The 27,673-nt window shown below is 40.3% G+C and overlaps 1 protein-coding gene across 1 annotated transcript in view; it reads left to right on the top strand.

Annotated features, from left to right (window-relative positions):
• Window positions 1-26,598, top strand: part of ZNF334 (zinc finger protein 334) — a 33,257-nt gene extending 6,659 nt beyond the window's left edge. The window contains 7 exon segments of the mRNA XM_049698850.1: window positions 11,755-11,973; window positions 15,742-15,800; window positions 17,691-17,747; window positions 22,354-22,480; window positions 22,735-22,830; window positions 25,456-26,407; window positions 26,409-26,598. Coding sequence (XP_049554807.1) covers window positions 11,755-11,973; window positions 15,742-15,800; window positions 17,691-17,747; window positions 22,354-22,480; window positions 22,735-22,830; window positions 25,456-26,407; window positions 26,409-26,463 — 1,565 coding nt within the window. The 3' untranslated portion in view covers window positions 26,464-26,598.
• Window positions 26,599-27,673: the final 1,075 nt, after the last annotated feature.

The following is a 27,673-nucleotide window of genomic DNA, read 5'->3' on the forward strand; positions in this document are numbered from 1 at the left end:
TTGCAATGTTCCTCAGGAATCTCTTTTTATAGGCCCCAGACCTTGGGAAGTAACTGAGGGCAAATGACTGTCATGCTATAGATACTTAAAAACATTGTCCCCAAATAAATGTACTTCTTTTTTTTTTAATTTTTATTTATTTGTTTGCTTGTTTATTTATTGTTGGCTGTGTTGGGTCTTTGTTGCTGCGTGCGGGCTTTCTCTAGTTGCGGCGAGCGGGGGCTACTCTTGGTTACCACGAGCGGGCTTCTCATTGCGGTGGCTTCTCTTGTTGTGGAGCACAGGCTCTAGGCACGTGGGCTTCAGTAGTTATGGCGCACGGGCTCAGTAGTTGTGGCTCGCAGGCTCTAGAGCACAGGCTCAGTAGCTGTGGCACACGGGCTTAGTTGCTCCATGGCATGTGGGATCTTCCCGGAGCAGGGCTCGAACCCATGTCCCCTGCATTGGCAGACGGATTCTTAACCACTGCACCACCAAGGGAAGTCCTAAATGTACTTCTTTAATTGAAATTTATAAAGATTGTTGCTGCTAAGTTATCCATCCCTGGTATACAGACCTTCTTTTAGCGTACTCGTAACTTTAGTTCTGTGGCATTCTCTTTTGCCTACCTGACCCCACCTTCCTTTAACTTGCTGTATATTCACACATTCATAGGTCAGTCTTAAAAAAATAAATCTTGCTTGATTTACACAATCTATTTGCAAATCTAGTTGCATTCCACGTTTCTCTCCATCCTTTAACTGAGAGATCAGTTTCACTCTCCACGCTCAGCCCCACTGCGGGGGGACTAGGGTGAGACAACCAAGGTGCCTCAGATACAAAACTTAAGAAGACACTCACTCTTGGGGTGGTGCAGGTGCCCTAGAGGTCACACCTACCTCACCCTACTTCCAGCCCTGCTCAGCCCACAATCTTTCTTTCTATTCTTTGTATTTGTGCAAATTCTGAAGTTCCCATGTCGCTGGCAAAATTTGAGACTCACCCCTTCCTCTGTGTCTCTTTGTAGCTCTGACCATCTCTCTGAAGTCTGTTGTGCTGGTCTCACTGTCTCTGAGTGCTTCTTTGAGTCTCATCTGTCTTATTCAATACTGTGTCAGACACACTTGCAGTATACTTTGTGCTTACTGTTCCTTGTGACTGTTTTCCTTTTTCCATGGCAGAGGTACTCGTATTCTTTGCTACTTTCCTCTTCCTTTCATCCTGTTAAACAGGCTGGTGTGGGTGGGCTGGCTTCTTTTCTATTGTTTGTTTTTTTCTTTCCCCCAAATCAGTCGGAGATGTTTGTATTTGACATTTCCTTAATCCTGAAGAGCTGGGCCAGTCCAACAGGCATTTGTAAGGAACTCTCATTTCATAGCAAGTGTGTCATGGATCACAAGTTATTATTAATGGTACTCCCTCCTAGAAGCTGATGATGCCTTAAAGGAGGACAAGGAAATCCAAGGCAAACATTTGAGGCAAATTGTATTCTTCTGCAATAAAACACTGATTACAGAGAGAGCTACTGTATTTGGGAAAACATTTAATCTGGGCATGAATATTGTTCCCTCAAGAAAAACACCCTACAGATATCCACGTGGAAACAATTTAAAAACTAATTCAGAAGTAATCGTTGCAAAGAAAAGCTACTTTAAAAAGGTTCCTGATGAATACAGTAGATGTGGGAAAACGCAACTTGTTTCTAAGCAAGAGAAAAGTCGTTCTGGAATGAAACAATACAAATATAATCCAGTTAGGAAAGCCAGAAGTCAAAATGAAGATTTGATTCTGCACCAGAACATTCAGGCTTTGAAGCGACCTTTTGGCTATGGAAAATGTGGGAAAACCGCTTCAAGAGGGCAGTCCTCTTCACATAGAAGAGGATACATTCTGAAAGGAAACCAAGTTAATGTAATGAATGTAGGAAAACCTTTTCTAAGAAGTCCACCCTCATTGTACACAGAGATTTCATACAGGGGAGAAACCCTATGTTTGTAATGACTGTAGGAAAACTTTCCATGTAAAGACGAACCTTACTCGACACCAAAGAATTCATACTGGAGATCGACCCTATGAATGAAGCGAATGTGGAAAAACCTTCACTGACAAATTGGCCCTCGTCGTGCATCAGAAAATTCAGAGGGGAGAAATCCTATGAGTGTCATGAATGTGGGAAGACCTTTTTTGGGAAGTCAGCCCTCACTGAACATTTCAGGTCACAGGCGGGAGAAACCTTACGAATGCAAAGAATGTGGGAACACCTTCAACAAGAATCTTACCTCGCTGTTCATCAGCAAACTCACAGAGGAGAGAAACCAAATGAATGTGACGAATGTGGGAAAACCTTCTGTCATTCAGCCCTCAATGTGCATCAGAGATCTCACACAGGAGAGAAACCCTACGAATGCAGTCAGTGTGGAAAAAATTTATGTACTAAAGCAGCCCTCACGGCACATTAGATAACTCATAGAGGAGAGAAATCTTACCTATGTAACAAATGTGGGAAAATTTTCTGCCATAAGTCAACACTCACTACACATCACAGAACTCACACTAGAGAGAAACGCAGTGTGTTTAATAAATATGGTAGAACATTCGCTGTGACGTCAAACCACAGTGAATATAAGAGAGTGCACACAAAGGGGAATCTTTATGAGTGCAATGGACATGGACACGCCATCAACAAAAACTCACACATCAAGCATCAGAGAACTATGTGGGAGAGACCATATGAATGTAGCGAGTATGGGAGAAGCTACTGCCGGGAGTCGGCCCTCACTCGCCATCAGAGGACACACACAGGAGAGAGACCCTATGAGTGTAATGAATGTGGGAAAACCTTCCACCAGAAGTTCTCCCTTGTTCAACACCAGCGAACTCACACTGGGTAGAAGCCGTATGAATGTGCTGAACGTGGGAAATCCTGCCATAAGTCAGCCTTCAGAGTACATTGGAAAATTCATATGGGAGAGAAACCCTAGGAATGTAACAAGTGTGGGGAAGCCTACCATCGGCTGTGGACTCTCACTGAACATCAGAAAATACACACAGGGAGAAACCCTATGAGTGTCACGGATGTGAGAAAACATTTTGCCACAAATCAAACTTCCTGCTACATCAGAAAACTCAAAAGGAATGAGCTCCGAGAAGGCGGTGATCAACAAAGGAACAAATCAAGTAATTTACACAATGCTAAAACTCTGTGGATAGGCATAGAGGAGTGAATTGTATAAACACAATTAATGTGAGAAAACTTTCAGCCATAAATCAAACCTCATTATCACATCAGAAAACTCACACAGGAGAATAAAATAGAGTGTGTTTAATAAGTGTGTTGTAACATTCACTAGGCACCATGAAAATGTTCAACAATTCAAACATTATGCCACATGTGCCTCCCTTTTAAAATAATGAAAGAGATGATGTTTAAGTTAATCTGTTCCTTTCCACATTGTTGTGTGACAGTATGTTTGAGGAGCTAACCTTATTTCATTCTACATCAAAACCAACTGTTCCTATGATAATTTAGTAGCTTATAATTTCCTAATTTATGGTGCTTTAAATTCTCAGATTGAACAGGTTGGGTTTTGTCTTCTAACTCTGTCTCCATAGCCTTCTAGTAATGGACCCAAATCCCTTCATCTGCAGAGGTGGTAATAAGGGGACTAACCGTGGTATTCCATCCTCCTGGTTCCACATCCTGCCTGCATGATGGAACCTCCATAAAAACCCCAACAGTATGGGGTTTGGAGCTTCCACATGGAGGTGCTGGGAGAGTGGCTTCCCCAGGAGCTGCATGCCCCTTCCCACATACCTTGCCCTACGCATGTCTTCCATCTAAATGTTCACCTGTATCCTTTATCATATCCTTTTATAATAAACTGGTAAACAGCAAGTAAACTGTTCACCTGAGTTCTGTGAGTTGCTCTAGCAAGTTAATCAAACTCTAGGAGAGGGTCACGGGAACCTCTGATTTATAGCCAACCTGTCAGAAGCACAGGTGACAACCTGGACTTGGGATTTGAAGTTGGGGTTGAGGGGCAGTCTTGCGGGACTTGTACCCTTACCCTGTGGGATCTGACACTATCCCCAGGTGGGTGTAGTCAGAAATGAGTTAAATTATAAGACACTCAACCAGTATCACAGAATTGCTTGGTGTGGGAGAAAACCCACACATCTGGTGTCACAAGTGTGAATGTGGTGGTAGTGTGGGATAAAGGAGAAACACAGGAGAACTGAGTTTTTCCTGCACACAGGGGTTAAGACTTCAGTGTATCTTTTGGAGCGACTCACATCAACCTACAACACCCTGTTGGATTCTGTCCTCAAACATGTGACAGTGGATTTAAATAAGGAATTAATTATTAAAAGCAAAAAAAGGAAGTTGTGCACACTATGTTAGTGTTTAGATGACATTTTAAGCCTCTATATAAGCATTTCTATCTTCTCTCTCCACTTATCATACCGACAACTCTATTATTTGCTTAAACAGTAGAAATATCTTATGTGTTTTAATATTAAAATCCGATAGGAAATTAAGATTTTTCAGCTGAAACTTGCCAATGAGAATGTCTTGAATGGCCTAACTTTTGCATAATGACTATCCTTTTATCCTTTTTATTTTCATATAATTAGAGACTTTTGGCTTATAATTAGTGATAGTTCCCAGGAAACATAGCAACAGATATAAAAAGAATATGTTAGACATTGCTTATTGGAATCTAGGCTTCTATTGAGTCTGGTGTTAGCAAATTTGGAATACTAGACTTTTCAGTACAAGCTGTTCTGTTCTATTAAGCTTCTTTCTTTTCTCCTTATAATACAGACTTTACAGTTAGGGGCCATGTTGGAAATTCTTAATGTTTTTAAGCACATAAAATAATTCCTGTTAAATTTGACTCTAAACCAGAATTTTAAGGACCAAAATTAGGAGTAATTGCCAAATTTTCCCCTCCTTATTCCAATAACCATTTTACATTTTTATAATTGTATTTATAACATTTATTTTGCACTCATTTTAAAACTTATTTCAGTTGCATTTTCAGCTCATATGTAACTTAACAGACACATTGTAGTTTTATAGGTTATTTGCAAAAAGTGAACTTATGTACACACCTTTTCTTAGAGATAAAAAGCACACAAGGAACGATCTTGAGACGAGGGGTCACATCTGGGGATTACAACAATTTAGCTCTGTGGTAGCCATTATTATACTCTAATATCTGGGAAAGCAGAGGTCAGAAAGATGAGAAGATGACCCTCGAAGAAACAGTGTTGTCTTTCCATCACTTTCTGTGGATTGAGGCCAGTCCTAAAGAGACTTGTTAGACTACGCCCATCCCACTTGGCCGAACAGGGTTAAGCTGCCACCAATGATTATGGGAACCAATTCAGGAAAGTGTAGATTTCTGACACAAGACCTGATTGTATCCAGCATTACACACCAGTATTAGCATGCACTAGAAAACTTATGAGTTAGTCATCAGGGAATACAGGAAATCAACTTATTACAGATAACACTATGAGTCATAAATTCTCCAAGTCCTGAATCTAAGTCCTAGAATTGTTGCAGTCTCTCCATCTCCTCTTCGTTCTCCAGATACATCCAAGAATTTGGGGAGGCTGGGTGTCTCTGAGTTGTTTTCATTTAGAACAGGAGCAGAAACTGTCTTCTCACCACTGACCCACAAACTTTGGATTTCTCATGTCTACCCTCTTAACTCTTTATCCTTTAGTTTTTTAAATAGTGACCCACTTTTTGTTTTTCATTGTTCACTGGCAAAGTTTCTTCTTCTCTGAAGTTTTAATTCCAAAGAGATGGCTTTTTTTTCCCTTACTTACACTTAGGTTAGGGTTGCATCCTCTCCATGCAAAAGTTTACACTTTTAGAGAGCTACCTCTATTAAAAATATGACTTTATTCACCCAGTGAAAATAGATTATGAACAAACAGCAAAACGAATCTGTTCTTTTTACTACACCCTTGGAGCTGCCTCTTAGCCTACTTCCCATCATAGGAACTGCCTTATTCAGCTTCACGTTATGCTTGAGCATGTTTAACTATTTTTGCTCAAAGATTTGAGTCAATTATAATATAGAAAGTACATCTCTGATCACATCTTCCCGTTTCTTCAACATGTATTTAAATTTCTAAAATATTCCATACAGGATGAATTCATGCAGAAGAATGGGCTTTGGTTAAAACCCTTTCCACATTGATCTCTTTGGTTTAGATTTTTGATTTCTAGTAAAAGGTAAGTGATTTCTAAGTGCCTTCCTGCATCTTCTATAGTCTTAGGGTTTCTTTTTATTATGAGTTTTCAGATGTCAAGATACAGAGTTTAGACGGAAAGCTTTTCCACATTGATTACATATGAAGGGTTTCTCTCCAGTATGGATTTTCATATGCTTACTAAGGTTTGAACTGTGGTTAAAAAGCTTTTGACACTCACTACATTTATAGGGTTTCTCTTTAGTATGAATTTTTTTATGTCGGTTAAGATCAGAGTAATAGCGAAAGGTATTTTCACATCTGTCGCATGTAAAGGGCCTGTCTTCAGAATGAATTTTCTGGTGTTTAATAACATTTGACTGATGTTTAAAGGTTTTTTCACAAACATTACATTTGTAGGGTCTCTCTCCAGTATGAGTTCTTCGGTGTCGCGTTAGATCTGAGAAACGGACAAAGGTCTTTTTACAGTTATCACAGATGTAAAGTTTCTCCCCAGTGTGGATTTGTTGATGACGATTAAGATCTATGAGCTGGGTAAAGATCTTCTCACATTCATTACATGAAAAGGGCTTCTCTCCAGTATGAATTTTCTGATGTTTGTTAAGATTCGATTGGCTTTTAAAGGATTTTTCACAATCATTACATTTGTAGGGTCTCTCTCCAGTATGAACTCTTTGATGTAAGAGAAACTGAATATGGATTGAAGTCCTTTCTGCAGTGATTACATGTGTAATATTTCTTTCTAGTATGAGTTTTTTGGTGTTGAATTTTTTCTGAGAAACTGTGAAAGGTCCTTCCACAAAATGTACGGACAAAGAGTTTCTTTTGTGGAGGAATTCTTTGATGCTGAGTCAGATGTGATCTCTTGCCAGCATGAAATCTCTGATGTGTAATAAGGGATGAAAGAAACCTGAAGGCCCTCGGACACACATCACACTTGTGTGGTTTCAGTCCGCCGTGTGTGCTCTGTTGTTGAATAAACATTGAAGCCCTGTTAAAGGTTTTGCCACATTGGTTACATTCAAGGTGTTTATCCAGAATGTAAATTCTTTGGACCACTGTAAATGATGCGGGATGCCTAAAGTCCTTTGCATTTTCATCGTATCTGTGGGCTTTCTCTACCTTGTGAATTCGCTGGTGTTCAGTAAGTTGTGACCTATAGCTAAAAGCCATGCTGCAGTCACCACATTCATAACGCTGAACAAAAGTGGAAGGTTTTTGATACTTTGCATGGTGAGAGCTTTGCCTGAAGGTATTCATAGATTCATAAAGGGCATGATAATTCACCAGTGATGGTTGACATGCTAATGGGAAGACAGTATGAGAAAAAGAAAATTAAATCCAGGCATCACAACAAATGAGATCACTAGTTAGTGGGGTAGCAGGGAGAGAAGGGTTCAGTGACTGAGGACTTTGGAGGGGTAGGAGGAGAAGTTGGAGTTTGTCAGGGGAAGAATGAGAGAGGAGTGTTCTCCAAGTACAAGGATAATTTAAGTGAGCAACGTGTATCCAGTGAAAAATTTCTTTCAACTTGAAATACTTAATATTTGTAACTGAAAAATGACTCGTTGAAATTGTAATCACCAAAACAGAACAATTTAAAGACTCTAAAAAGAGCCACATGAAATTCTAAGCAAGGATTAAAGTTTTATTTTCACTAAGGTCCTTTAAAATCTCTCTCTATAGATACAGCAATTTGTGAAAGTGATTATACTTTAAATACTTTGAACAAAAGTGGGGATTTCTCTATGAGTAAATATTAACCTGGTTTATCAGTTTTACTAATATTTAATATTTTACTTTATGACAGGGTTATTATTGATTGGGCCAGTGCTCTACTTGGATATTTGAGTTCTGTTTATTTTTGTTGTTGCTGAGAACACTAAGAACAATCATATATACACATCTTTTTTAATTTGTTGAAATGTATTCTAGGCATAGATTCTTAGAAATGAAAAGGAGTCCTATTTTTTTGTGTATACACACACCACACTCAAGTAAATTCTTATATTGCATGAGCACATCTTTACTTTCTAGTATCTTGATAACCCTAGACTCTATCAAACTTATGACCCCACAGTTTGACAAAAAGATAATTTCTAGCATTTATTTTTTTGGGTAATAAAGAAATCTAAATGAAAATGGGTTAATTGCTAGGAAAATTTTCTAATTAAAAAGGTTAATTAACAATGGAAAACTAGCATGTGTTTCTTTTACCCTCATCATTCTAGATCTTAAAATGCTACGGAAGTAATTAGAAAATGTATGGCTACAGAGGAATAGTTTAAAGATATACATGACTAAAAAAAAAAAGATATACATGACTAATACTGTCTAAAACACATTGCAACATAAGATGAAATCAGGTGGTAATAAAAAAGAACAAAGTGAAAATTGATTTGAAGATATAATATTTAGATAAACCTAATAGTTCACATGTATAGAAAAATCGTATGGCCAAATACCAAGTTATACAGAGACAACACAGTAACCTGGGAAACCTGGTTGGAGAACCCAGAGGAAAAAGGACTGAAGAAATGGAATATGTAACTCAAAAGTAAGAACAGTCAGGATTAAAAGAGAAGTATCACCATCCATTAATATAAGTCCCATAAGGGAAAAAAATGTGAGAAGATTTGCCAACTTCAAATGGCTTAATATATGGGCAACTGGAATCTCTGAAAGAGATGAGAAAGGGAGATGGAAGGACCAGAAAGAAAACTATTTAAAGAAATAATGGCCCCAAAATTTCCAAACACAATGAACACTATAAACTCACAGATCTAAGAGGCCCAGCAAAGTCAAGCCTAGGAAACTTGAAGAGAATCACAGCAAGGCATATCATAATCAAATTGCTCAAAGTCAGTAATAAAGAGAAAACTGTAAAATCAACCAGAGGGGGAAAAAATGCTGTGCATGAAGATAAGGATGACATTAGATTTCTCACTGGAATACTGCAAGCAAAAAAAAAAAAAAAAAAAAAAAAAGGAAGATCTTTAATGTTTAAAAGAAAAAGAAAACAAAAACCTATCAACCAGAATTCTATGCCCAGCTAAACCCTTTCAAAAATGAAAGCAAAGGAGCTTCTCTGGTGGCACAGTGGTTAAGAATCTGCCTGCCGGGCTTCCCTGGTGGCGCAGTGGTTGAGAGTCCGCCTGCCGATGCAGGGGACATGGATTCGTGCCCCAGTCCGGGAAGATCCCACATGCCGCAGAGCGGCTGGGCCCGTGAGCCATGGCCGCTGAGCCTGCGCATCCAGAGCCTGTACTCCGCAACGGGAGAGGCCAGAACAGTGAGAGGCCCGCGTACCGCAAAAAAAAAAAAAAAAAAAAAAAGAATCTGCCTGCCAATGCAGGGGACATGGGTTTGATCCCTGGTCCAGGAAGATCCCACATGCCACGGAGCAACTAAGCCCATGTGCCACAACTACTGAGCCTGTGCTATAGAGTCCACAAGCCACAACTACTGAGCCCATGTGCCACAGCTACTGAAACCCGTGAGCCTAGAGCCCATGTTCCACAACAAGAGAAGCCACCACCATGAGAAGCCCGTGCACAGCAACGAAGACCCAATGCAGCCAAAAATAAATAAATTAATTAATTAATAATAAAAATAAATTTAAAGAAATAATTTTTTTAAATGAAAGCGAAAAAAATCAGACATACAAAATTTGGATTTAACCAAAGGAATAAAAAACACAATCATAACTACATGCTAAATATGTAAGTTTGTTTAATAATGATAAAGAGGTCAATTAATCAGGAGCATTGTTTATGCACCTACAGAGCTTCAAAATACATGATGCAAAAAGAACGTCAAAGAGAAATAAATTCACAATTATAGTTGGAAATTTCAATACCCCACTCTCAATAATTGATTCAAGAGGTAAGCACAATATCAAATATAGTTGAACACAACTATCAATCAGCTTCCACCTTAAAATCTTTTTTTTTTTTTTTTTTTTGGCGGTACGCGGGCCTCTCACTGCTGTGGCCTCTCCTGTTGCGGAGCACAGGCTCCGGATGCGCAGGCTCAGCGGCCATGGCTCACGGGCCCAGCCGCTCCGCGGCATGTGGGATCTTCCCGGACCGGGGCACAAACCCGTGTCCCCTGCATTGGCAGGCGGACTCTCAACCACTGCGCCACCAGGGAAGCCCAGAGGCAGCTTTTTGAGTATTATGTTAATATTATTCATATTCATATCTAATAGGAAATACAGGTATTCTGATTTTTTTTAAAGTCCTGGCTTTTTTCCTAGGGTTTTTTTTTTCTGTTCTTCCAGATGAAATTTAGATGTGTTCTGTAAAGTAAAATAAAATTAAAATTAAAGGAAGAAACCACATCACTCAACTTATTGAGATTTTGATTGGAATTTTGTTAAAGAATGTTGTCTCCCTATCTAGGAAGACAGTACATATCTCCGTTCACATTTTAATGTCACACAGTTAGAGTGTAATAGTTTCTTTTGTGTAAGTTCTGCCCAATTCTTGTTAACCTAGTCCTAGATACTGACTGCTACTGTGACTGGAACTTATTTCCTATTACTACTATTGGCATAAGAGAAACAATTGATATAAAAGTACGTTGACCTGCACATCATCTTAATCACGGAATCAAAGTTAATATTACCAAAAGTGGGACAAACTGACATCATGTGTGTGAAACTCATCTGGTGTAATTTACTGAGAAGAACATAACATCCATTATGTTATGCCAAGAAATGTATAACCTGAATTTAATTGTGGGGAAACAGTCAGACAAATCCAAATGAAGGAACACTTCAAAACAAGTCTGTCCTCTTCAAAGTTACCAATGTCATAAAAGACAAAAAAGGCTGAGGAACTAGATGAAAGAGGTCTAAATGACATGACAACTGGATGTAAGGACTCTGAATCAGTTGCTAGATCAGAAAAAAAAAATAGTTATAAAGGACATTATTGGTACAACGGGTGAAATTTGAATATGGTCTACATATTTGATAATAATAGTATATCAGTGTTCACTTTCTTGAATTTGATTTGTGGTGGTTATGTAAAAGGATGTTCTACTCTTAGAAAATATATGCTAATTTTAGGGGTGACAGTTCATGTTTGAACTTACTCTCAAATGGTGAGGAAGATGAGAGAGAGGAATTGAGAGAATGCAAATGTGGCAAAATAATAACAATTGGTGCTAAGTAAACATTTTACAGGTGTTCATTCGTAATGAATCATTCCTGCAACTTTTCTGTTAAGTTTGAAATTTTTCAAAATAAAAATGCAAAAAGAATAAGAAAATTATTAACCACTTGTTTAATGACAAGGTCAAAATAACACACCACTTTTAGGGTCCTATTTTAATAAAGGTATCACCTAACATGGTCATTTCTGGGAGAGGAGATTATGAGTACTCTCCTTTGATCAAATCTTCGTTAGATTTATGTGTATCTGCCGTTTTAGCCACAGTTTCGGTGTATTACTTTTGAAATCCAGTTTTGAGTGGAGGTGGACAAATTATCCAACTCACCAAGTAAAGCAGGAACTCTTCTGACATTCTCTAAGGAAGGGAACGCTGAGACTTATGGGAAACGGAGTCCCGAATTTGATGGATTACCGGGAGGAGAGCGCAGGGAACTGGCCCCTCACGGCTCCTTCTGCGCATGTGCAGTTCTCCTCATTGTTCGCCCGCTCCCTGGTCTCCAGCTTCGCGGGGCAGATAATTCCGGAGCCTTCGGGTCTACGCATTGCTCAGTGAGGGGTCCTGCACGAAGGATGTGCGCTACAGGTGAGAACCTAGTTTGGAGGGGTTTTTTTGCTGAGCTTGGGGTAGGTTTTATGCCCACACCTGGTGGAAGCAAAAACTTGCGCGAATCCCACGCAGGCTGAGACCCTATATACCACTGGTTCCTGAGTCTGGTCTGCATTTGGCGCTAAAGAAAGCCAAGTGACAGAGCAGCTTGGCTACGGACCTACAGGTTCCACGAAGAGGCTAAGGGAGAAGCGCGGGTTACTAGGTCAGAACGAAGTGCGCTGAGAAGAAGCCTCCAAATGGTAACGAGCTGTTTCCAGAAGCTCCTCGAATTTGCATGTGCCCTGGCCAACCATTCATTATCGAGTCAAATCCAGGACACCGGCGGGGGTGAGAATAAATTCTGATAACATTTATTATGTGCAGGCTGATTTAAGAGCCTGAATTTGAACTAAGACAAGTTCAAATTCTAGCCTGGCCACTGAGTCTCCATGGACAAAATGATGAGCCTCTAAGTCTCAGTTTCCCCATCTGCCAAAGGAAGTTATTCCAAAAACCTGTCTCACAGTCGTTTTGAGGATTGAATTAAGATAACCTGTAAACACTCAGCAGCGGTCCTGGCATTTACTAAGCACCCGGGAAATGTTAATTGCCTTTATCACTGTTGTTTTCATTAAGATCGTTATTGGTTCTCAAAGACCCCCTGGAAAGTCAGTATTACCCATCCCATTTTAACTGACAAGAAAACCAAGACTCTGGAGGGAAAGTCTCCAGGACAGTAATTGAAGGAGCTGGGATTACAAACCTCAAACAGTTTTATTTCCAAATCCCATGCTGGGTTTTGTCTAGCAGCACATCCTTCACAGGACTAAGCAGAGTGGCCCGTCCCTAAGAGCCACAGGGAAGGACCTGGAGTGTACAGGGACTGAGTCTTTTCCAGAAGCTCTGGAGATTTTCTGGGAGTGGTTCTCAAAAAAGTATGTATCAGAAACAGCTGAAGGGCTTGTTAAAACCCAATAGCTCTGTTGGGCCTCACCCCCAGAGTTTCTGGTTCAGGAGGTTTGGGGAGGGGCCCAAGAATTTGCATTTCTATCAAGTTCCCAGGTGACACTGATGCAGCTGGTTGGGGACCACTCTGTGAGAACTTCTGTTGTAGAGGATGGTGAATTCATTGCAAGAGAGAGTTGGGACTGGGGCTGAAGATTCCAGTTGTTTGAATTTACCCTCCCCCCGCCCCAGCCAGGTACAAGTTTTCCCTGGATCACACAGCTCTTGAGAGGAAAGAAGGAGGGGGTACCAGGAGTAGGACTCTTACCTGGGAGATCCTCATGCTACCCGGACACGCTCACCACAGCTGCAGGGCAGAGATCCCAGAAACAAGCAGGTTCTCTATTTGCTTGCTTGGAAGCAATTCCTGATCCTTCTGCCCTGAGTAACACTACCACACCAGAGGTTGTGGAGAACCATCGGTCCGTGAGGTGTGGGCCAACTTTTCAAAGGGAGGGGGAATTGGGCTGAGGGTGATGGGCAGGAGGCAGGCTTCTCAGGAAGAGGAAATTCTGAGGACGGTTGATGAGGACATGTCTGGGAGGAGGGCTAGGGAGGCACTCTCTCCACTCCTCCCAGATGCCCTTAATTCTCCAGCCCCTCTTCCGGGATTTTGCACAGCCCTCAAGCCACGCCCACCATCACATGAATTTAGAGATATGCCCCGCCCCCCACCCCTGACTTTATCCAGGTACAGGAAGAGTTTTCAGGAGTTCAGTTGGGGGCCTGAGGAAGTAATTAGCGTGGGGTTAAATACAGGGTTTCTGGAGCCACACCGCCAGGGGTCAAAGCCCAGCTCTACAGCATTACTTTAACTTCTCCATTTCCTCATCTATAAAATGGGATAATAATAGTACCTACAGCTTGCTCTTTAAAAAATTTTTTTAATTGAATTGCTTTATTTAGTTTGTTAATCCTTGTTAGGATTTTTGTATCTAAGTTTATACGGGGAAACAAGTGGCTAATTTTTTCTCCACTTATCCTAAACTGACATTGGCCTCAAGAGTACAGGAGCCATACAGATTGAATTGGGGAAGTTTATTTTTCTGTTTCTGGCATGTATTCTGTAGATTATTGTTTTTCTTGAAGGTTTGGGGAAAATTGCTTACACAAATGGACTTGGAATTTTGTAGGTGTGTGTTAAATTTTTAATTTCTGCTTTGTTTTTTTCTATTATATATATTTTTTTATCGAAGTATAGTTGATTTACAGTGTTGTGTTAGTTTCAGGTGTACAACAGAGTGATTCAGTTATACATATATATATTCTTTTTCAAATTCTTTTCCCATTATAGATTATTATAAAATATTGAGTATAGTTCCCTGTGCTATACAGTAAGTCCTTGTTGTTTATCTGTTTTATATACACTGGTGTGTAGATGTTATTCCCAGATTCCTCATCTTGCTCCATTTAAGGAATAAATGAGGTTAATATATGTAAAGGACTTAGAACAATGTCTGTTACATAGTAAGCACTATGCAAGTATTGTTGGTATCACTAATATTATTATACCCACATTCTTATAATCTAGCTTTGTATTATTCCTAAGCGGTGGAACCAAAAGGCGCATCCAGGGCCCCTGCCTCCCCAGCCACTGTTCTGCCCACCGCATCTCAGTTAAGTCAAAACAAGTGTCTTTGTAAAACATCCTTAGAAGACACTGGAACCAAAGGAGAATAAATCCCTTTTTAAAAAAATAGACTTGTTAAAGCACCCCTATCCCTGTTGTCAGAAGTTCCTATTAATTCTTTAACTTCACGGAGTTAAAAATATCAGTAGAATTTCTATCAGGTTTTGGTTGTTGCATCATTTTATACACTTTTTCAAATGGAAATATTCAAAACATACAACAGTAAAGAAAATAATATGACTGTATATACTTGTCACAGCTTCAGCAATTATCAACATATATATCCTCCCTGCCACCAACATGCACGCACGTACGCACACGTGCATACACTTTCCCCCTCCACCTTCTTCTACTGGATTATTATTATTATTTAATTAATTAATTAATTTAATTTTTTTAGCTGCGTTGGGTCTTCATCCCTGCGCACTGGCTTTCTCTAGTTGCGGTGAGTGGGGGCTACTCTTCGTTGCAGTGTGTGGGCTTCTCATTGCGGTGGCTTCTCTCGTTGCGGAGCACAGGCTCTAGGCGCGCGGGCTCAGTAGTTGTGGCACGCAGGCTCTAGAGTGCAGGCTCGGTAGTTGTGGTGCACAGGCTTAGCTGCTCTGCGGCAGGTGGCATCTTCCCGGACCAGGGCGCGAACCCATGTCCCCTGTCTTGGCAGGTGGATTCTTAACCAGTATACTACCAGGGAAGCCCTCTACTGGATTATTTTAATGTAAATCCCAGACATCAAAAACTTCAGAAATGTAACAGGTTTAATAATAACCAAAAGCACAGCATGGCATCCTTGCTATGCTATCTGGGTTTAACCAGGTCTTTCTTAGTTGGATTTTACCTTATTTTATATTTGTCTGCTATTAAATCCAAGAAGGCTATAAATTGTAAGAAACCAATAAGGAAAAAATATTTACTCTCCACCATGAAAAGCCTGCTTCTTTTAGCTCCCCCTGGTTATACCAGGGTTGCAAGAGTCCCCTCAGCATGCCTGCCCCTTCTGAAGGGTCAGAGACAATCTCCCACCATGTGACTGTCAGCTAATACGTGGGGATTTCTAGGCAAGTTGCTATAAGGACCTTCAAGGTTGATCATATTTCTCACAATTTCTTTGCTCCCTCCCTTTCCTTCAGCTCTGCCTTCACAGTTCTCTGAACTTTTCCAGGAGCAGGAGAAAATGAACACAGCCCAGGTGAGCTGTTTACTTATTACTCAGTATTTTTCAGTGACATCTAAGAGTTGCTTTGCGTTTTTAATAACTTTCTTGTCAATTGTCCTTCCTCATCTTTTCATTTCCCAACGTTTTCCTGTTTTATTTTATTTTCCTTCTCTCTTCTTCTACTGGTTTTGAAGGTCTACATTTTATTTTTATTCCATTATTACCTTTGATGTGTTTAACACATATGTGAACACATTTTTCTACCAACAGCAGGAACATTTTCATCTGTAGTTTCATCCAAATGAGATATACTCCTCCCTTACCTTGGGCTTTGTGGAAATGCACTAAATATTCTTTATTTCATTTTCTCTTTACATAATAATTATGTATTCTTATAATTCTTTGTTAACAATCGTATCACATCTTCTAGCTACTTAAACAATAATTATTTCAATTCTAATATACATTTCCCGCTTATTTTTGCTGTCCCAAGTTTGAAGATAAAGTGACAGAATTATAATAGTCAGTTATAATATTACGTACAATTTAGGGCTGCTTATTATGCTCCAGTCACTCTTAAATTCCTTACCTGGATTAGCTCATGTAATTCTGACAACAGCATCAGGAGGTAGGCACTTTTATTATCCCCTTTTCACTGAAGTAAAAGTAAATAACTTCTCAAGAGCTTGTAACTGCAGTCATTCTAAGGATACATCATTAGAAATTTGGCCAGATGGAGACCTGGAGTCCAAGTCCACTGCAAACTTTCCACCCTTTGTTGGGGGTAAGTCATCATCTGCTTGTGTTCCAACCAGCCCAAGATCTCGGAATGGGAGATCTTTTAGGCCTAGGGTTGCCAAATAAGACATAGGACGTATAAAATAAAGTAAATCTTAGCTCCACGCACGCTTCCCTTTCATAGTCTGCAAGTCACCCACCCTCTCTGACTGTACCAAGAACCAGTTCCTGTAGCTCTGTCTGTCCACCACGATTTCCATATGGCATGCATTCTTTCCCAGATTCTGCTGAGTTTTGATAGAGGCCTCTGGAGCGGTCTACAGAATCACTATGTGGTTATACGCCTTCTGAGTCTGGGTATCCGAAAGAGCCTTTATTCTGCCCCACTCCATGAATGATCGACTGGTTATAGAATTTGGGGGTGAAATCCCTTTCCTTCAGAAGATTATGGATGATCTGTGTTATCTCCTAGTATTTGGGGAGACTGAGAAGTCATGTGGCAGCTCGATTCTCATTCCTTTGTAGTAACCGGTTTTATTTTTTCTTCTTGCGAGTTTTTCATTATCCTTGGGCTTCAGGTATTTCCGCAGGCAGTGTGTCTGGCTGCCTGTCTTTTTTCAGAGTGGCTGCTTGGTAATTGGATGGATCCTATGGAGATGAAGACTGACTTGCTCTGGGACATTTTCGGTTCTTTCTGTGATTATTTCCTTCCCTCCACTCTCTTTGTTCCTGCCACCCAGAAATCCTATGAGACGGTCAGTGCCTCTCCCCAGTCGGCCCTCTGTGCTCCTTTACTTTCATCATTTCCATTTTTCCGTGTTTTTATTCTGTGCGTTGAGAGATTTGCTCATTTTTGTCATTTGGGTCATTTTGTTTTCAAGTCTTAAGAGTTTTTGGGGTTTTTGTTGTTGTCCTAAGTCAGCAAAAGAATATTTAATATCTGTATCCTTTTTCTGTGTTCATAGCCAACTTTTCTCCTTTTAGGGAAATAAGACTCTCGTATATGATTTGCAGACACCAATGGGAATACTTAAAAATTATTCTCTTCAGTATCTTTACTTACATTTGTTTTCATAGTCTTCAGTCCTTTGGTCTTGGTACTTATCTTTCAGGCTGTTGCTTTTTACTGGCATTAAATTTGTTTAGCAGCCTTCAAATCTGTTATTCCTGCTGCTGCTTTCTCAGATCGTTGTTTTCCCTCCAGCATCTGGACCCTTTGCTGTTTTCTGTATGAAGAGAAAGGTAAAGACCTCATTAGATCAATGTGGGCAGCCGATGTGTGATGCGCGACAAGTCTGTTTCCTTGGCAAGATTTTCCTCTGAACGAAAGGACTGACTTGGGGCCTCTTATACGGATTATTGGGTTCTGTGTACAGAACAGGCTTCACTTAGGCTCTCCAGAGAGGGACAAAGCTTGAGGGGACCCCCTTCCACCCGCCAAAGGGGGTAGTGCCTTACCTGATAACAGAGCATGATAGTCTGTCTCCCCAGAGTTGCCTTAAAACAAAAGCTGTGACCGAATCAGGGGACTAAGCACAGTACCCTGCTCCTCTCTTTGGATGCAAAGTTCACGCAGACACCTAGAGGCAGTTCCTTGCTTTTTTTTTTTTTTTTTAATTTTACTTTATACTGGAGTAGAGTTGACTAACAATGTTGTGTTAGTTTCAGGTGTACAGCAAAATGACTTAGTTATACATGTACATACATCTATTCTTTTTCAGATTCTTGTCCCATATAGGTTATTACAGTGTTGAGTAGAGTTCCCTGTGCTATACATCAAGTCCTTGTTGAAGTTCCTTGCTTTTTACAGGGAACGTTCTCCTGAGTGTTAACCCTCAGCCCACTCCTTCTGGGGGTCAGGAGTGTGGCAGCCCTTCCGTGACTCACGTTCACTGTTCTTCAGCCCAGAGCCCATCTCGGCTTCCAGCTGCAGCTGCTGCTGAGCTGGGAGGTCTCTCCAGGCTCTGAACAGAACTTGAGACTTTTGCACGTTCTATGTTTGCATTAAGGGGCGAGCACAATGCCTCCAGTATCTGCCTCCTACTCTGTATCTTCCAGAAACTTCCTCTGCTCTGAGAAGTATATTGGTGTTTTTATGACTCTCCCTGCTCTACTTTTGGAGGCAGAGGACGTTAGGTTGTGCAATCAAATCTTTTTCTCCTCCGTGAAGCATACCCTGAAAAAACTGAGATTTAACCCCCCTCTCCCTTTGTGACCTCACTCTACCTCGTACACACATTTTTTCATGGTTCCTGTAAGTTATTACTGCATGTCTATGTTCATGTAGAAAGTCCCATCATTCTGTAAACTCCTTAAAGACAGAACCAGTGTCACACATACACAATGGAATCCTACTCAGCCGTAAAAAAGAATGAAATCATGCCATTTGCATCAACATGGATGGACCTAGAGATTATCATACTAAATGAACTAAGTCAGAAAGAGAAAGACAAATACCATGTGATATCACTTATATGTGGAATCTAAAATATGACACAAATGAACTTATCTGCAAAACAGAAACAGACCCACAGACATAGAGAACAGACTTGTGGTTGCCAAGGGGGAGGGGGAGGGGGGAGGGACGGATTGGGAGTTCGGGGTTAGCAGATGCAAACTATTAATATATAGGATGGATAAACAACAAGGTCCTACTGTATAGAACAGGGAAGTATATTCAATATCCTGTGATAAACCATAATAGAAAAGAATGAAAAAGTATGTATATATATGTATAACTGAATCACTGTGCTGTACAGTAGAAATTAGCAAAACATTGTAAATCAACTATACTTCAATAAAATAAATTAAAAAAACAAAAAACAGGACAAGTGTCTTACCTTAGCATCCTCTATGGCTAGGACAATTGTAGGCCTGTAGAGGAACTCAAATTGTTTTATGAATCACCAACTAAAGATAGAGGCAGAGTATTTCTGGTATGATTTCTCTTTCTCCAACAAAATACAGGCAGACTTCATTTTATTGTACTTTGCTTTATTGAGTTTTGCAGATACTGCATTTTTTTTTACAAATTGAAGGTTTGTGGCAACCCTGCATCAGGCAAGTCTATTGGTGCCTTTTTTTTTTTTTTTTTTTTTTTTTTTTTTTTTTTTGCGGTACGCGGTTCTCTCACTGTTGTGGCCTCTCCCGTTGCGGAGCACAGGCTCCGGATGCTCAGGCTTAGCGGCCATGGCTCACGGGCCTAGCCGCTCCGCGGCATGTGGGATCTTCCTGGACCAGGGCACGAACCCGTGTCCCCTGCATCGGCAGGCGGACTCTCAACCACTGCGCCTATTGGTGCCATTTTTACAACAGCATTTGCTCACTTCGTGTCTCTGTGTCACATTTTGGCAATTCTTGTAATATTTCAAACTTTTTCATTATTATTGTATTTGTTAGGGTGATCTGTGATCAGTGATCTTTGATGTTACTATTATAATTGTTTTGGGGCACCACGAACTTTGCCCATATAAGACGGCAAACTTAATCTATAAATGTTCTGTGTGTTCTGACTGCTTCACTGACCAACTCTTCCCCCATCTCTCTCCCTCTCCTTAGACCCCCCTATCCCCTGAGATACAACACTATTGAAATTAGGCCACTTAATAGCCCTATGATGGCTTCTAAGTGTTCAAGTGAAAGGAACAGTTGAATGTTTCTCATTAAAAATCAAAAGCTAGAAATGATTAAGCTTAGCGAGGGAGGCATGTTGAAAGTTGAGACAGGCTGAAAGCTAGGCCTTTTGTGCGAAACAGTTAGCCAAGTTGTGAATGCAAAGGAAAAGTTCTCGAAGGAAATTAAAAGTGCTACTTCAGTGAACACGCAAATGATAAGAAAGCGAAACAGCCTTATTGCTGATACGGAGAAAGTTTTAGTGGTCTGGATAGAAGATCAAAGCAGCCACATTTCCTTAAGCCAAAGACTAATCTAGAGAAAGACCGTAACTCTCTTCAGTATTATGAAGGCTGAGAGAGGTCAGGAAGCTGCTATCTAGGACTTTCATAGCTAGAGAGGAGAAGTCAATGCCTGGCTTCAAAGGACAGGCTGACTCTCTTGTTAGTGGCTAATGCAGCTGGTGACTTGAAGTTGAAGCCAATGCCCATTTACCATTCTGAAAATCCTAGGACCCTTAAGAATTATGCTAAATCTACTCTGCCTGGGCTCTATAAATGGAACAACAAAGCCTGGATGCCAGCACATCTGTTTATAACATGGTTTTCTGAATATTTTAATCCCACTGTTGAGACCCACTGCCCCCCCAAAAAAAGATTCCTTTCAAAATATTACTGCTCATTGACAATGCACCTGGTCACTCAGTAGCTATGATGGAGATGGACGATGACATTAATGTGGTTCTCATGCCTGCTAACACAACATGCATTGTGCAGCTCATGGAGCAAGGAGTAATTTCTTTAAGAAGTACACTTCATAAGGTGATAACTGGGCTTCCCTGGTGGTGCAGTGGTTAAGAATCCGCCTGCCAATGCAGGGGACACAGGTTCAAGCCCTGGTCCAGAAAGATCCCACATGCCGCAGAGCAACTAATCCCGTGTGCCACAACTACTGAGCCTGCGCTCTAGAGCCCGTGAGCCACAACTGCTGAGCCCGCGTGCCACAACTAGTGAAGCCTGCATGCCTACAGCCCGTGCTCTGCAACAAGAGAAGCCACCACAATGAGAAGTCTGTCACCACAATGAAAGAGTACTCCCTGCTCGCTGCAACCAGAGAAAGCCCACGCACAGCAACAAAGACCCAAAGCAGCCAAAAATAAATTAATTAATTAATTAAAAAAATAAGGTGATAGCTGCTGTAGATGGGTATTCCTCTGATGGATCTGGGCAAAATAAATTGAAAACGTTTTGGAAAGCATTTACCATTCTAGATGCCATGAAGAACATTTGTGATTCATGGGAAGAAGTCAGCATATCAACATTAACAAGAGTTTGGAAGAAGTTGATTCTAACCCCCAAGGATGACTTTGAGGAGTTCAAGACTTCAGTGGAGGAAGTAACTTCAGAGGTGGTGGAAATAGCAATAGGATTAAAATTAGAAGTGGTGCCTGAAGATGTGATTGAATCGCTGCCATCTCATGATAAAACTTTAGCAGATGAGGAGTTGCATCTTTTGGATGAGCAAAGAAAGTGGTTCCTTGAGATGGAATCTACTCCTGGGAAAGATGCTGCAAAGATTGTTGAAATGACAACAAAGGATTTAGAATATTACACATACTTAGTTGATAAAGCAGTGGCAGGGTTTAAGAGGATTGACTCCAATTTTGAAACAAGTCCTACTGTGGGTAAAATGCTATCAAACAACATTGCATGCTAAAGAGAAATCGTTCATGAAAGGAAGAATCAATCAATGTGGCAAAATTCATTGTTGTCTTATTTTAAGAAATTGCCATGGTCACCTCAGCTCTCAGCAGCCACCACCCTGATCAGCCACCAACATCACGGCTAGACCCTCCACCAGCAAAAAGATTACAACTTGCTGAAGGCTCGATTGTTAGCATTTTTTAAGCAATAAAGTGTTTTTAAATTAAGGCATGTACATTGCTTTTTTAGATATAATGCTATTGCACGCTTAGTAAATAGCATAAATATAATGTTTATATGCACTGAGAAACCCCCCAAAATTCGTGTGACTCAATTGCAGTAGTCTGGAACCAAACCTGCAATATCTCTGGGGTCTGCCTGTATAACATGATGGAAGGTATGTGGTAGACGACCTTTATAACATTTTCTGGGCAACTCTTTACAGTGAATACGGTAGGATCAGTACCCCCTACATATTTCCCGTGCCATCTGGTCTTGAGCACTGCAGACTGAGCAGCCTTGGGCTATTACAGGGATCGGTGTTGTTCGAGGATGTATCATTGGACTTCACCCAGAAGGAGTGGCAGTTGCTGGACCGTGCTCAGAGGCTCCTGTACAGGGATGTGATGCTGGAGAACTACGGGCACCTGGTGTCCCTGGGTAAGCCCAGCTTCCCGTGCAGCTCCCAACAGCATGCATTTCCTGTCTTAGGAACCAAGTCACTGTGGCGCATCATGCACATGAGGTTTTGGATTCAAAAACCTTTTAGGGAACTTGAAAGGATATTGTATTCTCACCTCCCTAGTGAAAGGGTCCCCATCATTCTACAGCTCCTAAAGCTTCTCCCTTCTGATTCTTCAAAGGGCTTGACTCCTAAGCAACTTTGCCAAGTCCCATGTCGTTTCCCACAACAGGTCACTGTGTTTCCAAACCTGAGCTGATACTCAAGTTGGAACAGGAAGAAGAACCGTGGATATTAAAGGGACAACTCCCAAGTGAGAGCCACCCAGGTGAGTTAATGCGGTCACCTGGAAGGCAGCCAGGGGAAACTGGATCCAAAGTGGCCAGTTCAGGGGGTAATATCTTTGAAATGGGTTTTAGGAATCTCTTTTAGAGGCTCCAGACTTTTAGGAGTGACTAAAGGCAGATGACTACCATACCTTAGATATTAAGCCTCCATATATCACTCTCATATATAAATGCTCTTTGTTTTCTGTTTGACTTTTATAGAGAGAGATTCGCTTGGTTTTTGTAGAATCCAGTTGCTGCCTTCCTCATCCTAGACCTTTATTTCTCTGTTTTTCTCTCTGTGCAATAATGGCTATCCTTTACGTTCCCTCCTGTGCCAAATGTTCTGTAAATATGCATTTGTTGATGGATCATTTGATTCAATAAATATTTACGAAGCACCAGCTATGCACCAGTCATGTTCTAAGTCACAGGAGATACAAAGCAAAGTCTCTGCTCCTGTCAGTAGATCCAAATAGCAGATCCATATGTAACATGTCTGGTAGTAATTGGTACTCTGATAAATTAAAGTCAGATGAAGGGGATGGAGACCGACAGGGAGTCCTTTTTCAAAAGGAAGTCAGGGAAGGCCCCTTTGAGGAGGTGGACAGTTGAACAGGAGAGTAGAATGGAGTCTTGAATGAAGGGATGGAGTGAGCGACGGGTTATCTGAGAGATTCCAGATCAAGGAACAGCAGATGCCAAGACTGTGAGACAGGAGCATGCCTGGTGTAGTCAGAGAACAGCAGGGAAGTTGGTGGGACCGGAGAGGGTTCAGTGAGGAGAAAACAGCAGATGATGTCAGAGAGTTAGCTAGAGGCAAAGCTTTATAAGCCTGGTAAGACTGAATTCTACTCTGAGTAAGATAGTAGGTAAGAGAAGAGGTCAGGGACTGCACCCTTGAGCATTACATTTGGAGGTCACGGAGACATAGGGCTCTAGCAAAAGAGACCAAGAAGGAGCACCCACTATGGTAGAGGGAGAATCAGGAGTCAGGGGTTTCCCAGGAGCCACGTGAAAAAAGTGTTTTTTAGAAGGAAAGAGTGAATTCCCAATATGCAGATGCAAATGTAGTCAGCATCGCCCTTTTTTTCCCCCTGCAAATTATCCAAAGGCCACAAGGAAAAAAAATTTAATGTCAATTCCATTTTTCTTATAGGTTCGAGGCAGCTGAAATCCCAAACTTTAAAAAAAAGTGGAAAAACTGCCAAAAGCAATTAAAGTCAGGCTTGTTCACAGAAATAGAGAGAAAGTAACGTAGCTGTGGAAATAGAGTTAGAACATATTATGCAGACAGTATTTACTTGGCGATTTTACCACAAATGGAACTTAAAGTGTTGAGATTTTTTTTTAACAGTGGAATAGTAGCATTACTCTGAAGGATATCTAGGTTCTGAGTAGAGCTAAGGACATAATATGTGCTAAGTGAAGACCATGAGAGTGTATTTGTTGTTGGAAACACACAATTGATGGAATTAAATACCCTGGTCTGATAGGAGCTGACAATACTGTAGGCTTGTGGGATGATCAGTTGAACATGTGTTGTGAATTTAGGTATAAAAATCTAGTATAAAGTCTAAGTATGAAAATCCAATATCAGATTTTTCTTGCTAGCATATCGGCCTCTATTTGTTTTATCTGCTACAGAGAAGTCTTAAGTTTTTAAGCATATAACCAATGTTATTGCATAAAATGAAAATAGTAGAAGATAATAATAATCACTCATAGCCAAAAAATTTTAAGACAAAGATTAATAAAGGTCCTAAGACCAAGTCGAATAGCCAGGTGCTTGAGTTCTCACAAAAAAAGAGAAATCAGAGAGGAATAAAAAATGATGTGAAAGTAGAATTAAACAACAAGGTTTTACTGTATCGCACAGGGAACTATATTCAATATCTTGTATTAAACTATAATGGAAAAGAATCGAAAAAAGAATATAGGTATATACATATGTACATGCATAACCGAATCACTTTGCTGTACACCTAAAATTAACACAATATTGTAAATCAATTATACTTCAGTATTTTAAAAGTGAAATTAAAAATTAGTATTGTGACAGGGCACAGTCATTTGGTACAGTACGTCAGCAGATTGAAAGAGGGAAAAGTAGAGTTGTCAGTCAAGACAAATAACTATTGATTAGCTCTGATAGAATCAAATGATATGCAAACATGGCTTATCCTCTATCTTTGCCCTGACCCTTCCCTTGATCACCCTTTAGTCTTCCTTGTCTCCCTATTCAATGTCCCTTATCTTTGCCCCATTCTTTTAATACCCTCCATCCTTGGATCACTTGTTTTCCTGACATCCTTTAGACTCACTTCACCACTCCTTGTGTTTTATTTCAAACTCTCCATCCATTTTGAGGTAATTTTTGTAACAAGCCGAAGCTTCTAGTATTAATTTTCAGCTTTCTCTCCCTTTTTCTACTGCAATATGTATTTTTGTTTTTGTTTTCATGTACCAACTAAAAGAGTAGGATAAATATGTGCTTAGAAGTTCTTTCATCCCAGGAGACTGTGTCTGAAACCTAAGAATTAACTTAGGGCATTTGTATACAAGCCTATTCCTTAAGAAATGTGTTAAGATTTATAATGTATGTTAATTTTTTATATTTCTATAAGTCCAAAGAACCAATAACATGGAAGAGATAAGCCAAGAAAATGAAGACAAGTATTTGAGGCAAGGTTTATTCATCAACAACAAAACATTGACTGAGGATAGAAATAAGACCTTCAGAGAAACACTTAATATGACCACAAATCCAGTGCCCTCAAAAAAAATATCCCATCAATGTGACCCATTTGTAACAAACTTGAAAAGTGTTTTTGAATTAGTTATTAGTAATAGAAGCAGTGTGAGAAAAATATCTAATGATTTCAATGGATGTGGATTCCTTACTACTGTGAATGAGAAAACCCATACAGGGAACAAGCCCAGTGAAAATGATCAAAAGAGGAAATCCCACAGACAAATTGAGGACTTTATTCAGTGTCAGAAGAATTCAGCTTTGGAGCAATGTCTTGAATATAATCATTGTGAGAAAGCTTTTCACAGAAAAACAGCCTTTGTTGCATGTAAGAGAGCTCATACAAGAGAGAAACCCTCTGAAGGTAACAAATATGGACAAGCCTTCCTCCAAAAGTTAAAGCTTGGTGCTTGTCCAAGAACTCTTAAGGAAAGGAAACCACACAAATCCAGTAAAAATAGGAAATCCTCATGCTTGAAGTCAAAACGTGAACATCAGAGAGCTCACTGTGAATGTAACAAATTGGGGAAATCTTTTAGCGAGAAGTCGAACCTTACTCAACATCAGAGAATGCACACAGGAGGAAAACCTGATGAGTATAACAGAAGTGAGGAAGCCTTGCAGAAGTCATCCCACACTCAAAATGAACGAACTGATACAGAAGAGAAAATCTATGACTGTAACCAGTGTGGGAAATCCTTCCACAAAAAGCCACACCTGACTCAACATCTGAGAACTCACACAACGGAAAAACCCAGTAAGTGTAATGATAGTGAGAAAGCTGTGAAAAAGGAGTCCTGCCTCGCTCTAAAGCAGAGAATTAACACGAGCAAGAAAAGCTTTAAAGGTAGTAAGTGTGAGAAATCCTCCCACAAGATGTTGAAACTCAGTCAACATCAGAGAATGTGCTTGGGGGAACCAAATAATGAGTGTAGTGAAAGTGGGAGGGTCTTAAATAAGAAATCACACCTCACTCAAAATCAGAGGGCTCACAAAGGGAAGAAAACCTATGACTGTAATAAATGTGGGGACAGCTTCCCTAAGAAAACAGACCTTTCTCAACATCAGAGTGTGCACACAGGAAAAAAGCCCTATGAATGTAGTGAATGTGGGAAGTCCTTTTTTGTAAAGTCCAACCTCACTGAGCATCAGAGAACTCACACAGGAGAAAAACCCTACAAATGTCGTGAATGTGGAAAATCCTTCTGTCAGAAGTCAGCCCTCACCGTACATCAGAGAACTCACACGGGAGAGAAACCCTATAAATGTAATGAATGTGGGAAAACCTTCTGTGTTAAGTCAAACCTTACTCAACATCAAAGGACCCACACAGGAGAGAAACCCTATAAATGTAATGAATGCTGGAAATCTTTCTGCGTGAAATCCAACCTCATTGTACATCAGAGAACTCATACAGGAGAGAAACCCTACAGATGTCCCGAATGTGGGAAAACCTTCTATGAAAAGTCAGCCCTCACAAAACATCAGAGAATTCACACAGGGGAAAAACCCTATGAATGTAATGAATGTAGAAAAACCTTCAGCCAGAGGTCAGCCCTCACCAAACATCAAAGAAAAAAACATAAGAAGAAAACTCCCGCCAACACTCTCCACGTGCAGAAGCCATCCTCTGCAGTTCATAGCCATTGAACATCAGCAAAATCATAGGACAGAACCGCTTAGATGTCAACACATGTAGGAAAGTCTTTATCAACAGGTTAGAGCTAATTGGAATTACAGAAGTAACATAGGAGCGAAATAGGAGCTCTCTATGTATGCTTTGATTGTGTGAAAGCTCTCAAGAAGTATTCAAAAATATGGAGGGCAAATGTATTATTTTAAGGGATATGGATAAAAATGTTCTTGTGGGAAAATGTTCTTGTGGAAATAGAAGTCGTATTTCAGATGTGATACCAAACTTGTTACAAAAAAAGATAATAAAATATTCAGTTCTTAATAGAATGTGAAAGTGGAGCTTTTGTCGGGAATAAGTTAAGGTCATTGGCACAGCAGTGTTAAATATATATGTGAAGACCTTCTGAAGTATATGGATAGGTATATAGTGCATGAGTGTGTTATATAACATGAATTAC

Source organism: Orcinus orca, chromosome 16, assembly GCF_937001465.1.
Source record: "Orcinus orca chromosome 16, mOrcOrc1.1, whole genome shotgun sequence".
Lineage (NCBI taxonomy): Eukaryota > Metazoa > Chordata > Mammalia > Artiodactyla > Delphinidae > Orcinus > Orcinus orca.